Here is a 15872-nt window from a genome sequence, read left to right as displayed (position 1 = left end):
CTCAAGAATCTAGCCTGTAATCATCTTACCTTCTCTGTGACAAAGAGTGATGAACAAGAAGTCAGAAAGAAGCTGAAAATGTTTGATGGCATTTGGTTCTTCCAGGCCAAGTTATTAAAGCTGTATCACTCACTATGGCACAGAAACTGTAATGCCTCCACTTGATTTCTCAGGAGCACAGAAAGGCACTGACCCCAACCCAGCAACAGCAACAGCATGAAACAGTTATGGACTGCATTCTTCTTCCAAAGAAGAATGAGAATAAAAATCCCCCAAATGCATTGCTGATGTCTCCACGTGCCACACTGACTCACTGCGTGATTTTGCAGAGGTTCTGGAACATCTTCTCAGGATTCTGTCCGTCTGGTCCATCCGTCTGTCCCGTCTCCTCCAGCTGCTGCACCTTCTGCAGAGCGACGCTGACGGCGTAGCGCAGGAACTCCGTGCTGGAGCGCAGCACAGCCAGGCTCTCCTCGTGGCTCTGGGCATTGTCCCTGCAGGACCACAACTCTCAGACAACCGGGGATGCACTCAGGAAGCTCAGGAATTCCCTGAAATCCCAAACTTAATATGCATTTGCAAATAAAAGCTCTGGCTGAACTGAGGGTGGAAAAGACCCGTTGTTTTGGTAGCTTGTAGTGAACACTCAGAGGATAAGAGGTGCACCAGCCTTTCCAAGCACAATAACACATGGTTTGAATTGATGTCTGGCTCTGCTCCACAGAGGACTGGACACCTTCTCACCTGAACAGAGCTGTGAGCAGAGTAGATACAAAACCCATGGACAGGAAGCTCCGTGCTGTTTTGTTGCTCAAGGCAGATTTGTTCTTTCCAGCTTTCTCCTTCAGGATTTCAGAGAGTTTGTTGTAACATGTAAACAGGCCTAGGACATCCTCAAACTTGTTCTTACTGCAATAAAATAGTATTGTAGAAAGTATTAATGGAGAAAATACATTCTTGGAGTTTCTCATTTGAAGCTTCAGCTGCCAAATTACACAATGATGCTGCCTAAATGATGAAACCTGTTACATCTCCCTGCCTCCATAACAGTGTATACCTCACCCAATCCTCCTCAGCCTGCAATTCTACAAAATGTCAGATCCCATCTCCCACAGCACATGACATTCCAAAGGAAAACACTACCCAAGGCTCTGTGAGTGGCTGTGCCACGAGGCACTCACGCTCAGATCACTGATTCTGTGCTGGCACTACCATCCTGTGCCTGCAATGGGGCTGTACTCCAAAGAGCTGGGCAAATAATAGCACAGCTACTGCTATAGGGCAACATTTAATGTTTTACCTGAAATTCCCAATGTTGAAATTGTATTCAATCAGAACCTCACAAATTCCCATCACCTGAATGGCATAGATGTTGTTTTTCACACCAACACCAGAAGACAGCGAAAAATCTGCTGATTTATCCTGAGAGGTAAAAGAAACAAGTGAAAAATCTTTTCAAAAACTGACAAGAACTCGGCATCTTCTCCCACTGAGTCAAACTGAAAATCTGATTTACCAGTTCAAAGTCTTCCAACTCGCTCTTGATCATTCGTCGTGTGACAGATTCTAACATCTCTTCAAAGTTTTGCTCAAATCCCACACCCTCCTCCTCCTCCTCGTCATCTTCAGCTCCTTGGCACAGATGCACAGTGCTCTTGTACCAGGCAAGGCAGTGCTGGATGCAGCAGAGCAGGTGGGCCTGCAGGAAGCAGCCACACAGTCACACTCAGCCTCTGAGGTGGAGGTCACTGGCAGCAGGGGACAGGGGCCAGACTGTTCTGGTGGGATGTAAGGAGTTGTGGCTGCCTTTGCAACTGCCTTGAGCCTTGAAGATATGCCTGATTCCCAAACTGAGGGGATCAGTAATCTCACACAAAACTGCTCAGTTCCAGCTTCAGACAGTGCTCTGTGCCTGAGCTTTTCTAGCTGGGACGTAAAGAATTAACTCTCACTGCTCTCTCCACCCAGCCACCACAGGCACTGAAGGAGAAGGGAATTTCCAAAGGGACTCTCACTCTAGCTGAAGTGTCTGTGCCCTTCCTGGGTGTGCTACTGCACACAAGCTTCCTTAGGGGAAAACAAAATGATTAATTTGAATTTGTTCCCTTGGAAATCCAACAAATCATTGAGGTTTCATCTCCAACAATTTCAAAGGAGCAAAACCAAAGGACAAATTCTTCCCCCTGCTACACACACATACACACTGCACAACTATTTTATGTGGAATTAAGTTAAAGGAGGGAAAAAACCCCGTAGGGTGAACTCAGTGGAGGATAACAGAAGAACACTATTCCTAGAGCATTTTTCACACAGGTCCCCACAACCACTATGCTTGGGGAGCTCAAATAAATAGCCTGAGGCAGGGGTGAGATGCCCAGCTCTGTTGCTATTAAAAAAATTGCTCCAGGCTAGAAGAGGCTGAAGAAGCACAAGGTATTCAGCTCATGTAGGACAACTAAAATGCTAGTAACAGATGAGCTTGCAGCTGTGGCCAACCAATATAGCTCTTACCAGTGGTTCTTGCAGAAAGATTTGATCTCCCTGAGCCATAATACATCCCTCCAGTTTGAGTGGAGGCAGGAGGTCTGGCTGGGGCAGGTAATATTGCTTTATCTGTCACAGAAAACAAGAAATAAAAATAACCAGTTACTTGGTAACTGAGCCTCTTAAGATGTTTGAAAACAGAGCACAATCATCTTTGTACCCCATTATAGAGAGCAAAACCTGGCACTGTGATAAGGGGACTGTACAAGTACATGAGCCATGTCATCTCCTCTACTGGTGATTAAAATCCCTTCTTAAGTTGCTCCTGTAGCTCAGCCAGGACACGTCAGTGCCCTAAAACAAGATTAGCTGACCACTTGCTGTTCTGTTGCCTCAACAAGTGACATCACTTGCACCCCACCTGCAGTGTTATCCCTCCTTTAAACAGTGAGGATCAATAGCTGCTGCTGCTATAGAAAGTTATAGATACAGACTGATGCTATAAAATTTTACACCTTTACACCAACTTACTATTAAGTGCCCTCTGTTACCCAAAAGCTGTCTTGGCTCCGTTCATGTTCTTTTCCCAGACCCTATACTGTCATGGGAAAGCTGGAATTAGTCAGCATGAACTCTTTGGATGATTAAAGGGAAGAAAATTACTTGTCTCAAAGAAAGCACAGCCTGTCCAATGGATTGAGGAAATGTGATTGTCTTGTTGCCATGAGCAACACTGCTGGGGGATGAGTTAATCCTCCCAGATCCTACATGGACTTGGGTATTCTCCCGATGGGAAGACAGCAACAATAATTACTGTGTCAGCACATATCCTTGGGGAACTATGGGAGGGTAACTGCTGTGCACTGCTAAGGAACAGGGAGAGCACAAAGAACTTCTCTGGGCTCACATTTTCCACAGCACCTAAGAACTGAAGGGTTGGAAAGAGCTCCAAGAGATCCTTCCTCTTCCAACCCGATGGCAGGAAATTTGTCTCCAGATGTTTACCCAGTCTGCTCTCTCAGTGTAGCAGGGGTTTGAACACCTCCTTAGGGAAATGTCACAGCACCCAAACATGCTTCCACTGTGAGGAAAAACAATTTCCCCAATATTTAACCTGAATTGTTTGCCATTTTGGTCGAAGTGCAGAATTCTGCAGCCTCACCACGGAGCAGGACTTTACCTGGGACAAAAGTGTTTCCATTATAGAGCTGGCCAGCTGGGAGTTCCTGCGAAGGACATCATAAAAACCCTGGAGACAGGAAGGAAGGACAAGTTGGCTGACACAGCAGAGAAAATGAACCACAGGCATAAGAACCTGGCGTCATCAGACTGCCACGACACTCTGGCACCGCAAGGAACCATGAGGAAGTAACAATGTGCTCAGTGCAAAACTCCATACCTGGCAAAGCAAAGGCACCACAGAAAGAAGGTATGAATCAGAAAAAGTATGAATTTCCTCACAGGGGCCCTCTCACAAGCTGTATCTCCCTAGCAGCAGTGGCATCAAGCCCAGAGTGACTTTCACTGCTATTTAACACGAGCACAGGATCCAACTTCAAACTGTGAAACCCTGCTTCAAAGGCAAAACAAGCCAGTGGGGAAACTGTAGGAGGCAACAGATCCTGCAGACTGAGAAAACTCAGTGGATGGATAAAGCAAGCACAAGTTTTCTAGCAACAGTGATGAATACACCCAGAACTTGCAGCTCATCAAAGGTCAATCCAACCCAAGATAAGAAGAAAACAAAACCTCTCTGACTGGTACAGGGTTTTTTTCCTCAAGGTGATACCCCATGGTTATAACACAACCCAAGATATCCACCCAAAAATGGCCCTTTATAACAGGCCTATCACAACAGACCTAAGGACAGCCAAGATTTTATAGAAACTTGGAAAGGAAAAGGAGAAAAGACACATCCCTGATGCAGTCTCTAAGGAAGTTTCTCCATACTCTCCAGACAGGGTTTTCTTTGGAGCCCATAATTTACTCTCAACAGCCCCACATCTACCCAGCACCTGTTATACCACTCCTCCTCACAGGGCATCAAACATCCTTCCCATTCCCTAGGCCCTACCACAGCAAGACAGACTTTAACATATTTTTGCTCTTAAACAATGCATGAGCTGAAGAAGATACATCAACGTGTCTTTGGGTGCATAACGGTCAAAAAATCAGCAACAGAAGGAGTGAAAACATGTTACATATGTCCCATGAAGAACAAAACTGAGCTGAAAGCCTGTTTTTCACAGTAACATGGCTGCTATTTACCTGAGGCTAGAGAAGAATCAGACCACAGAAGAGCTTGTGGCTGTTTAAGAGACAGAAGAAACCATGTTTACCTCATATAACATGAGTCGAACGTCTGCTTGCTGGCTCAAACATCGCCTCAGGCTGCCCAGGATTTCTAGGCAGAAGGCCTCATTAGCTGCAGAATTATAGCAGGCATGAACATCTGCCTGGACCTGAGAAGGAACATTAGTCACGTTATACTGGTTACAGTATCACAACACAGGAGCAAGGTGATAAGGGTCTGGCCCCTGAACAATCACTGAGATAGTCCTTGTGCTGCCAGGCTCCTCATCACTGCCATAGAGCAGTGGGAATGCTCCCCAGAGCACTGGTGCTGTGAGAGAGAATGGCTCTGAGAAGCAACATCTCTAGGCCAGCTTCTCTTTGCACATTGCACTTCCTAAAGCTTTCCTTACAGGAAGGAAATTCTTGCTGGATTTCCAGCAGTAATCCTCACTAAAGCTGTATTTCCATTCTGGGGCAACACTTCCCTTTTGAGTTGTTTCAAACAGTGGCTATTAGACAGACTGTCTCACATGGGACTGCAGAACAGCACTCACCTGAGTGGCACTAATGGCCTGGCTGCACTGGGAAGAGGACAAGCTGCCCAGAACCTTAAAATTTCTTAACAGGAGCAAAAAACCAGCGACTGCAGCTTTACGAGCATCGAGCTGCCTGGGAATTGGGACAGGAAAGAGGGTTATGTAAGGAAATGTGGAAGCAAGAAGCTCAGAAGCACATAAAATATCAACTCAGCAATGAAAAAAAGGCCACAAATACAGAGTGACTGGGCCCTGTACAACTGTATTTCCCAAAACGGCAGTGCAGTCCCAAACAGTCAAAGCTGGGCAGTTTGCTGAAAACTCCCTCTGCTCTACACTCTCAAAATATTCAAACTCCTTTCTGTCTTACAATGCTCACATTCAGGAAAAGCCCAGGCCAAGACCCAAGTATTAAATATCCCTTGAAAGCTGGGAGAGTATCACAGACCTCAGAGTTGGAAAATTCTTAATAAAAACCTGGTGGTTTGCTTTACTCACAGAAACATCAAGTCTTTCCCAAGACCAAGTCCCTTGCTTTGAAAAATAATCCTAAATTCTGAATTCTACATTCATAACCAGGCAGACAGTGGCCAACAAAATCCAGTCCACAGCCACAGCAGGAGGGTTTGCTCCAAGCATGACCAAGACAACACTTTGTAAGAGATCAGAGGGAAGGTGGCAGCTCAGCATTTTGATCAGTGGCTCCTCCCAGACCCTCCCTGGATGTATTTAGCTGTGTTAGACACATGTTGGAATTGGTTTTAATTTTGCCTATGTATTTGGAGTTCCCAACAGCTTTCTGAACTTGCAAAGCCCATTCATTCAGATGGGGATTGGGATTTTTGTTACCATTCAGTGGAGCTGTGACTGTACCACAATTTCAGCCTAAAGGGACAGGAGATGTCACTATCCAGTTATGGGAAGAACATTATAAGAAGACACTTAGCTCAAAATAAAAAATACTTCTGCTCCAAAACCATAAATGAATTGTAGAATTTTTTTCAAAGAATCCTCTCCCCAGCTTACCTGGAAAAGATAGCTTTTTGGAGAACAAGGATCAGGGAGTCCCTCACTGACATGCTGACTTTGAGCAGAGGCTGGAAAGGAAAATAACCTTTGGAGAGAAAAGCACTAAGGCATGCCAAGCCCTTGGGGCATATGAGCTCATCTTCCTCAGGCCCATCTGGCCCTGCATTTCCAGTACTGTCATCAGTACAGTAGGAAGACCAAAACATTTTAAAATAGACAAGAAAACCCATAGAGCTGTGGCAGTGAGACACCTTAGCAGGTCAGTGAGGACACAGTGCAAGGGCTTAGGAAAATAACTGTTATCCGCAGGTTGGACAAAACAGGTGAAAGTTAAACCACCAGGACAGTATCTCAGCCCAGGCAAAGAGGAACACTGATATAGAGCTTGGAAGGAGAAAAATCAATGTGACAGCTACAGCTGTTCAGCTACACACTGTGGACTTAGTTTTCTACAGGGTGCAGCATCTGGGCATCTTCCAGATGAAAGGTCAGCACAGAGCAGTTTTGGTCCTGTGCCAGACCATGCCATATGCTTTTTGCCAGAGGGCACATGCAAATCCATGCTTGAAGAACAGTTCCATGCTACACCAAACAACCCACAGCAGAGAATGAAGGCTGATTTCATGAGGGTTATCAGATCATGCATGTAATTCCAGAACTGTCACTGGAACTGAAGGAGCAAGGAGATCCATGGAGAAATGCAAAGTTTTACCTGTACTGCCCGGAGAAGGCCTTGCACTGTGTCAATGGGCAGAAAGGACAAATTGTCAAAGGTCTCTGTGACTTTGGAGGATGAAGTCTGAAGCACGAGAGGAGCAGACACAACAATGTTGGACAGCAAGTCTGAAAAATAAAAGGACAAAAAGAACAGCTGATGCCAAGGGGCCAGAAAAGCCTGAGCAGAAGATGTCTGTAGAGCTAACAATTACAGACTAATCAAAGACCTTCCATGGCACACAGAGGTCACTGACAAACTGAGTCTGCTGCAGACAACAAGCACTAAAAACGCTCCCAGCCCAGCTGAAGGGCCTCACCCACCAGAGGGCACTGAGATGCAAGGGAAGAGGCTGCAGCACTGACATCCCAGCAGCCCAGTGGCTCCCAAGCCCAAGGACGAGAAGGCAAGGCTGGGAACGTGGAACAGGCAACTGACTGATGATTCTGATTTTTTGTGCGTCAGCTGTTCCATGGCAACTGCCTGCAAACATATTTTTCACCTGTGATGAATACAAGGCAATCTGATGCAGCTGATACCTCAGTCAGAGGAGTAGGAACAACTGATTTTCTTGGCTTCAGGTCACTTCAGCAGGTGCTTCAGAAACCAAATCACATCCTGGGCTGCATCAAAAGCAGCTTGGCCAGCAGGCTGAGGGAGGGAATTCTCCTCCCTATTCCACTTTGGTGAGAGCCTCCTTGGAGCACTGTGTCCAGCTCTGGGGTTCTCAGCACAAGCAGGACAGAGACCTGCTGGAGCAGGTCCAGAGGGACACAAAAATGCTCAGAGGGCTGAAGCACCTCTGCTATTGAGATGGGCTGAGAATTGGGGTTGGTCAGCCTGGAGAAGTCAACTTTGGGGAGACCTTGTTGTAGCCTTTTGGTACACAAATGGGCTTTATAAGATGGGGACAGACTTTTTATGAGTAACTTTGTGATAAGAATAGATATAATAGTTTTAAACTAAAAGAAGGTAGATTCAAAGTGGATATAAATAAGAAATTTTTTACAGTGAAGGTGGTGAAACATTAGCACAGGTTGCCCAGAGAGGTGGTGGATGTCCCATCCCTGGAAACATTCAAGGTTAGGTTGGGTGAGGCTCTGAGTAACCTGGTCTAGTGGAAGATCTCCATGCTCATTACAAGGCAGTGGACTAGATGACCTTCAAAGGTCCCATCCAACCCAAACCCAGTTTTGTGATTCTATAATGAGTTTTGAGGAGCTATGTTGTGACTGTCCACAGAGCAGAGCACATTTCTCTCTCTTTTCTGTTACCTATGAAGTGGCTGACAGGAGATGCTGCTTTTGTGAGGACTCTGTTCAGGACCTGCTCAAGAATATCACTTCTGATGGGCTCATGAACCTGAATGAAGAAGAACAATAAATAAAAATCAAAACCTTAAGATATTCCTGTACTTCACATCACAGGCATTGTACAGTACAAAGCAAATCCAGATCTGAGAGGTAAGCAAGGATGGTCACCAGAAATCCCCTTTCAGCTAAATTCACACAGATTGATTCAGATTTCATCCCAGGACAATCAGAACCAGCACATCAAGGCACACACAGTACACTCAGAACATAATGGTTCCAATCATCTATGGGATCAAAATTTACCAGTTTGGTCAAGATGAATGGATTTCAATCCCACCTTGTCAGATTTTATTTGTACCTCTGAATTTCTCTACCTCTGCAATTTCTTGGAAACTGTAATGCAGTTTAGAATAATAGGGATTACACAAGTATCATGACAGCTGGAACAGATTAGAATTAGGTCTTCATGAGGATGGCTGGAAAGGGTCAAATAGGAGACAAAATCTAGTATTGTTTGCAAAACACTCACAATGGATATAGCAGGCAAGGTTTTGATACCATTTACCAGGACAGCATAAGAACAGAGTTGTTTTCCTCCCACCAAAAAAACCTTCTCCAAAACCTACATTACCTTAAACGTTTCCAGCAGGATACTTGCTCCCAGTCTGCAAGCCTGCTGGGCTGGCATTTTTGAAAGGCCATAACTGTTATCAGCAGCTTTTCCTCCAAAGGGCTTTTTTGGTTCATAGGATTCCATTAGGCTGAAGCCAAGATCCACCAGGCCTTGAGTAACATGGTCCCAACCAAATGCACTGAGGAAAACATGAAATAGATGAGGAAAGAAACAACTTAGTCATAGAAAGTTTGGATTAGAGCTGAGGTAAAATCTTCTGCAGTCATTCCAGGGTCCAAAGCAGCAGTGAGAGACACTTGATGACAGCAGGGAAGATAACAGCCCTCACAAGCCTGTGAGTGTCCTTAGGCTGAGGGACAGGTGCTCAGCACCTCTCTGCAGTCTTGGTTCTCCATCAGAATTCCTTTCCAGCCCAAAGGCTTCCTCACCATTGGGAATGATGTGCCCTCAGGTCTGACCTGAACATAACAGCCGGCTACAGGTGGGATGCACAGGTACCCTACTGATGTCAAGAACTTGAAGTTGGACAAAAAGAGAAGAGGAATGCCTCCCATCAAACTAAAGGACAAGTGGTGACAGACCAGAGCTATCCCACAGGATGTTTAAAGGACTAACCAGTAAACCAGATTAAACAGTGAACCTACTCCTCATCCCTTGATCAGAACACAAACTACAGCCAGCAGCATGACTCACACTGCAGATTAGGCCCTGATCAGTTTAGTCCTTTGTACCACCAGAGCCTGAGATTTGAGGTAGAAGGAGTGGATTTATACAGGCCTTATGTTGTTGTTGTTTTTTTTAATTTGCTAATATAAAACTGGGATAAAACCTTTGGATTTTGACACTGATCCCTACCAGCACATGGTCAGAAGTATTTAGCACCCCAGAGTGTTTTAACAAAGCTGAAACTCTCCCCACTTCTAAAGCCCATTGAATGTTCTGCAGCACGTGGCAGCACAACTCACCTATTTTTCACCACTTCCAGAATGACAGCAGTTATATCATATTGTTGAGGAAACAAATCCTGCAGAAACTTGGAGGCCTGAAGGAACTGCAGGTCCTTGCAGCTTCTTGTGATTGATGTTTTCAAGAAATCAAATATCTGGAACATAAAATCATTACGTGTGAGGAAATGATCTTTGAAATGGGACCTGTATAGTCTTGGGTATGTTCCAGTAAGAGCACCAGCCAGACACAAGTTCCACTACAGCCTGCCAAAAATCTTAACTCATTTCTTTGTCAGGACAAATACACCAGTCTCATTAAGTGCCTCAAGGAGGGTGACTTGCTGCCAGATGCTCTTCATGTGGCCACCACAGAGCCAAAACATTAGAAAAATAGACTGCTTTTCTTCTCATCCTACAATACCAACCCACAGGAATCACTGCTCTGGAAAATTATGATATTGCTCTGGGGTCTTTTACAGTGTTCAGTAAAGTACAGCATACCAGTGATCTAATTGCCTACCCATGAGCATCCTGAAACCATTTTAAGCCTAATTCTGATGGGACTCTGACCTAACCATGCTTCCTTTCCTTGACAGGGAGTGCAGAGTGCATCCCCATGGAAGCCCTCTGCAAGCTTATCAAGCACATACCTGCTCTTGCAGTCTGTGTTTTACAGCAACTGACAGCAGAAGAGCCACACTGAAGGGACACAGGGCTCTACCAGGGTCCTTCTGTTGCTCAGTCTGGGAAACAGCAAGGAGCAGTGAGAAAACTTGTTATCTTTACTGAAACACCCTGGAAATTCAGGCAGCCATCAGGCACACGTCTCTTCAAAGATATCACAGCACTCGCTAAAGAGAACATGACTGCAATCATAAAAATTATTAAATCCCTTGTCCAGATAATAAATTAAGTTTTTAAACCAGAACAGTGGCTGCTCCATCTTTGCCATACCTTCAGATGTTTAATTAGCTCCTCACCCAGGTCCTGGTCCAGGTTGATGACAGAAACAATGTGGAGGATAACGGTGCCTTCCACGTGGCGGAGCTGGTCCAGGGGCGTTGTGGCCACCTCAAGGTCCACTGACCTGTAAGTTTTACCAGAAAATAACAGCCAGAAATTATTCCTTATGATTAAGCAGGATGTTCTGGTACAAGGTTTAAGTGTTCAAATTCAAGGAGCCCTGGGCAGGAGCAGTGTGACTACAAATACCCAGGCAGTAAAAAGAGGGGTGACAGAGCAAGAACTTACTCTGGAACCCTCTGTTCTTCCTTCTGTCTCTTATCCAGCTGATTGAAAAAACTGATGATTCCTTCCAAAACAGTCTTCTTACTGCCCTGCAAGGCAGGACACTACAATAAGCATTGCAGGGCCTGCAGTACCCCAGAGAACAATACTCAATTCCCACACCTATCACAAATCTCAGGGTATCCTTCATTTCCCTCCATAAATTGCTAAGGCAGGTGAGCACTCCTCTATGGCTCATTTCCAGATTTCCAGTTTTCATATTTCTTTTGACTGCACTTATTTCTTTTGACTGCATTATAGAATAGCTGGAAGAAACTCAAGCTCTCAGGCATTCTGATTGTCTTTTTTTCTTTTTTTTTTAAGTTGTTATTAATTAGAAAGGATCCTTTATGCTTTAATCAATTGGGAAGGCTTTCAAATTCCTAACTTTAAATCTAACAATACATTTTGGCCAGTGGACCCAAATGACCCTCTATAACATACATAAAATTTGTCTTTGGATCATTTTGGCATTGACTTGGTCACAAATAAAGCAAGGAAAAGAGCCATATCACCCTGTCAAAGTGCAGAGATGTCCCTGGCAGTCTCTGCTCTGGAGAAGAGCACAGGAGATGACACATTCCCAGTACAAGTCAGACTACAGCCCAGCAGACAATCACAGTGCATGAGCTATTACTGTATCATGCAGATCACAGAGAGTGAGCAAAACTACACTAAAAATAAACCAATCCTCTCTGCTGTCTGCTAGCTCTGTGCTCATCCCTTATTTCCCAAAGGTTTGCTTCTTTTCCCACAAAGAAGACCAAGATCCCATCTTTCTCTGAGCAGTCAATTTCTTCAGGCTAGAGGGAGTTAGAGGAAACAAAACCTAACTGATGTTCTGTAGTGTCCCTACAGCATGGGAACAATCAGAATCCCTGCCAAAATCCAGACTACAGATCACTCTGGACATTTTCTTTCTGTTAGACTAAACCTGAGGGAAATCCAGCTCCCATGAGCTTTTACCTTTGCAGAAAGCAGCAGCAGCTGATAAACCAGAGGGGGAATTTCCTGCAGGTCTAATTTGGAGAACATCCTAAGGACCTTTTCCACCACAAACTGCAGCTCCTCTCCTGATAGTGGAATATCCCTGTTGAATCAAAGATTTTTTTTTTTTTTCATAAATTTATTTGCCAAGACTCACACACACATGGAATAAAAACCACGATGCCATGCCCAGATGTGTTTTGCATCCAAATGTGGTGTGGATGCTCACTGACCAACCCTGACCAACCATCCATGGTGCTTTGCCTGGCATGGTCAGAGCTCCTATTTGTACTTGCCCCAAACTGCTTATGAAATAGGACACAGACAGAACCATGGCACAAGTTGATGTTGAAGAGAAAAAGAATTACCTGAACATGTTGGCAAGATGTATTACACACCGAGAATCCCACCTGGCAAAACAAAGATATGTTGGAAGATTGAGAGCAAACTGGACTATCATTTAGCTCTCCCCTCCTACACAATTATTCAATGGCACCACTTTCCTGTTACATTCTAATACAAAAATTAGAAGGCAGATTTCCACCAGGAATCATCAGCACCAATCCAACCACCCACATTTCCAGAGTTCTGAACTGCCCCAGCCCCCTTAATAACAGAAAAGGAATAAAAACAAGCACTTCCTGAGACCAGTTCATGCAGGAGTCTCACAAGCTCTGGGAACAGGCTGCTCCCTTGCTTTCCCAGCTGGAGAAGACACTGTCACAGAGGGCACAGATTCAAGGATGAAAGGACACACAGTCCATGGTGATGCCTTTTTCCAAGCACAATGTGAAACACAATATTTTGCCATGAAATCAAGACCTGCCAGACATACATACTTGCTGGAGCAGAGGGTATTTATCAGCTGTTTCTTAAACTCTTCCCCATTCAGTTCACCTGAAAAAGCACAAGTCTTAGGAGCTGATTGCAGAGGAAGGGAGGACAAGCTGCAGAGAAGGAGCTGATAGGGATTACCTTTCCCATAGGCCAAGTTCTCCTTTGAACTGGCCAGGGCTGTGAGAACAGTGGAAAACAGCTCCAAGGATTTCCCATTGGTCAGGCTGCCCCCTTTAATGACATCCACAAACAGGCTGGCAAGCTCTGCTAATGCATGGCCTGGCAGCTGGCGGGCCTGGCAGAACATACAACAGGAGAGAGCCTGAGGCAGTACACAGAATTCCACATACACATCCAAACTGTCACCAAAACCCAGCAGAAGACAGAATTTCTTATAGGGAAATGCTCCCTTTAAAGAAATATTCAGCCCTGAGATCTCTGGTTTGTATTGTTCTTAATAGAACAGAGCAATAAATCAAGATTATGTGATTATAGGTTTAGAGTTTTGAGCCTAGGATTAAATATCCAAAGATAATCAAGTTCACACACAGAGCCAATTGCAATACAAGCTAATTTAGTCCAGGGAAGATCCATGGAAAGGATACAACTAACTTTCCTCAGTGGCTTAGTGAAGTATCTCAATTTACATATTAAATTATACTCAGCAGAGCCCAGGAAAGCCAGCCCAAAGGAGCTTTACCTCCAGCATCAGCAGTCCTATGATTTCAGACACCTTGCCCAGATGCAGGTCCCCTGATTCCACTAGTGGGACGCAGTGCTTGTAAACCTGGAGTCTCCTAAGGACACCGCTCCTCTGGGAACAGGGGGAGCCTTACAGCGAGCAAAAGAGGGACAAAAGAGTGGGGAGAAAAGTTATGCAAGTAACATGTTGTGAAACGACAGGAAATCAGCAGGGATAAACTGTCACCTGGCTGCAACTTCCTATTTTACCTATCTGGCAAAATAAACAAAAAATCCCAGAGAACAGGAAACAAGATACTTGGACAAAAGAGTCGGCCACCCTATTACCACATCCTGTGGTTCACTCAGCCTGCAGCCAGAGATCGGGAAATGTCAAAACTTTGAGAAGAACCAGCGGGGCAATTAGCTCTTCCCTGGCCTGCAAGGGCTCTCAAAAGCAAATCGCACTTACCACGGGCTCTTCACAACTCCAGCCCAGTTTGCGATCTCTATGCATGTATTTTGGATGTCGTGCTTCCCTGTGACAGCCCTGACCAGCGGGTTTCTTACCAGAAGTGACAATTCCCTGTGCTGCTGAGCACTTTCCTGTGTGCTGCACCCACCGGCCCCCACCGAGGCTGGGCCCGCAGCCCCCCGAGCTCAGCCCACACATCACCCACCTTTGAAGATCCCTCTGAGCAGAGCCGCCGTCTCCCTGCCCTTCAGGGCCTGCCTGGTCACCATGTCGCCCAGCTGCAAGACAAGGGGACGCTGTGAGCCCCCGCTTGGGGGGCATCCCCGCTCCCGCCCGGCCCGCGGGCACCGCGCACCCACCTCGCCCTCCGCCAGGCTCTGCAGGGCCTCCTGCAGCCGCTCGGGGCCCTCCTCGGCCGCCAGCGACAGGATGCGCTGCGCCATGGGATCGGGAAACACCGGGACCGCCGGGCCGCGGCTCCGGGCCCCGAAATTCCCGCCCGGAAGTGGCCGCGCGTCACCCGGGGAACAGCGCCCGCCCCCGGCGCGCTGCCCGCCCGTGGGGCCGCGGGTTCGAGTCCAGCGGGGGGAGTGTCGCTGTGTCACAGTGTGGGTCCGCCCTGGCTCGCCTTGTTCGGCCTCCCTGCCCAAGCAGGGTCGTCCTAGGTGTGAAAAATGCATATTTTATGATTGGCTTTTCGCCAAATATTAAAATTAATATTATATATATTGTGTTAGAAAGTAATGCTGTGTTAATTCTCTTAAGCAGTGTGTTAAATATAGTTTTCAGCTATAAAAACAATATGTTAAAATAGACACTATGCTGTGTAAGATACTTTTTTTTAAAAAAGGACTTGCAGCGAAATGGCGGCCACAGGACACCTGAATCTTTCAGAGAAAAAGAATTTATTGCTGTCTTATCAGAAGAAAGGAACTTCTTCCCGCCTGGAAGGCACTGTCAGCATTCAGAGGAAGAAGTTGACCAGACAGAATCCTGTATTTTAATGGAATTTATGCATCACATATGAGGTGTATGAATATACAACAGGCTGTTGCTTTTAAGGATTAATCCTCTGTTAACGAGTGTCATTTTCAGGCTTGTGCTGCCCAGAAAAAGGTACCTGGACTGCCCCTAACTCTTTGTTTCTATTGTCTCATATTGTCCTAATTCAAATTGTCCTAGTTATTATTACTCTAATTGTATTGCTATTTTTATAACCATTTAATTACTATTAAACTTTTAAAACTTTAAAAACAAGTGATTGGCATTTTTCACACACCCACGTGGGGTTCGGATACGTTTGAGTAAACCCCTTAATTCCCGGGGACATGCGGGGTGGCCTTGAGCGTACCAGGAGGTGTAGCCTGCCTCTAAGCAGCAGGATTTGGCCAAAGGATCCCAAGCCAGCACAGTGTGGGATATTTCACAAGCCCTGTGCTCACGTGGAGCAGGAGTTGATGTGCTGAGGGTTTGACATGGGGCTGTGGGCAGGGGGATAACCAGACCTGGAAGGGAGATGTGCACTTAGGGCTCTGTCACAGCACATCAGGGTGGGTCCCCCTTGAGACCCCTTTACCCAGGACAAAACGCTCGCTTTGTGATGCCAGAGGTTGTACGTGTGTCTGCAAAACGATTTCACCTGTGATGACCAT

At 45.7% G+C, this 15872-nt stretch overlaps 1 protein-coding gene across 1 annotated transcript in view; it reads right to left on the bottom strand.

Moving 5' to 3' along the window:
- Positions 1-15872, bottom strand: part of FANCI (FA complementation group I) — a 24730-nt gene extending 8858 nt beyond the window's left edge. The window contains exons 1-26 of the mRNA XM_059482414.1: positions 15797-15872; positions 14580-14881; positions 14426-14498; positions 14218-14284; positions 14094-14115; positions 13765-13878; positions 13203-13359; positions 13067-13124; positions 12596-12637; positions 12207-12330; positions 11205-11290; positions 10908-11040; positions 10604-10696; positions 9972-10108; positions 9004-9184; positions 8334-8421; positions 7057-7187; positions 6342-6412; positions 5334-5448; positions 4824-4946; positions 3665-3733; positions 2512-2613; positions 1517-1699; positions 1301-1422; positions 745-909; positions 315-494 (exon numbers count right to left, since the gene is read on the bottom strand). Coding sequence (XP_059338397.1) covers positions 315-494; positions 745-909; positions 1301-1422; positions 1517-1699; positions 2512-2613; positions 3665-3733; positions 4824-4946; positions 5334-5448; positions 6342-6412; positions 7057-7187; positions 8334-8421; positions 9004-9184; positions 9972-10108; positions 10604-10696; positions 10908-11040; positions 11205-11290; positions 12207-12330; positions 12596-12637; positions 13067-13124; positions 13203-13359; positions 13765-13878; positions 14094-14115; positions 14218-14284; positions 14426-14498; positions 14580-14881; positions 15797-15872 — 3014 coding nt within the window. The remainder of the gene's footprint in view (positions 1-314; positions 495-744; positions 910-1300; positions 1423-1516; positions 1700-2511; positions 2614-3664; positions 3734-4823; positions 4947-5333; positions 5449-6341; positions 6413-7056; positions 7188-8333; positions 8422-9003; positions 9185-9971; positions 10109-10603; positions 10697-10907; positions 11041-11204; positions 11291-12206; positions 12331-12595; positions 12638-13066; positions 13125-13202; positions 13360-13764; positions 13879-14093; positions 14116-14217; positions 14285-14425; positions 14499-14579; positions 14882-15796) is intronic.

The sequence above is a fragment of the Ammospiza nelsoni genome, chromosome 14 (assembly GCF_027579445.1).
Source record: "Ammospiza nelsoni isolate bAmmNel1 chromosome 14, bAmmNel1.pri, whole genome shotgun sequence".
NCBI lineage: Eukaryota > Metazoa > Chordata > Aves > Passeriformes > Passerellidae > Ammospiza > Ammospiza nelsoni.
This window is presented reverse-complemented; position numbering and strand designations above follow the sequence as displayed.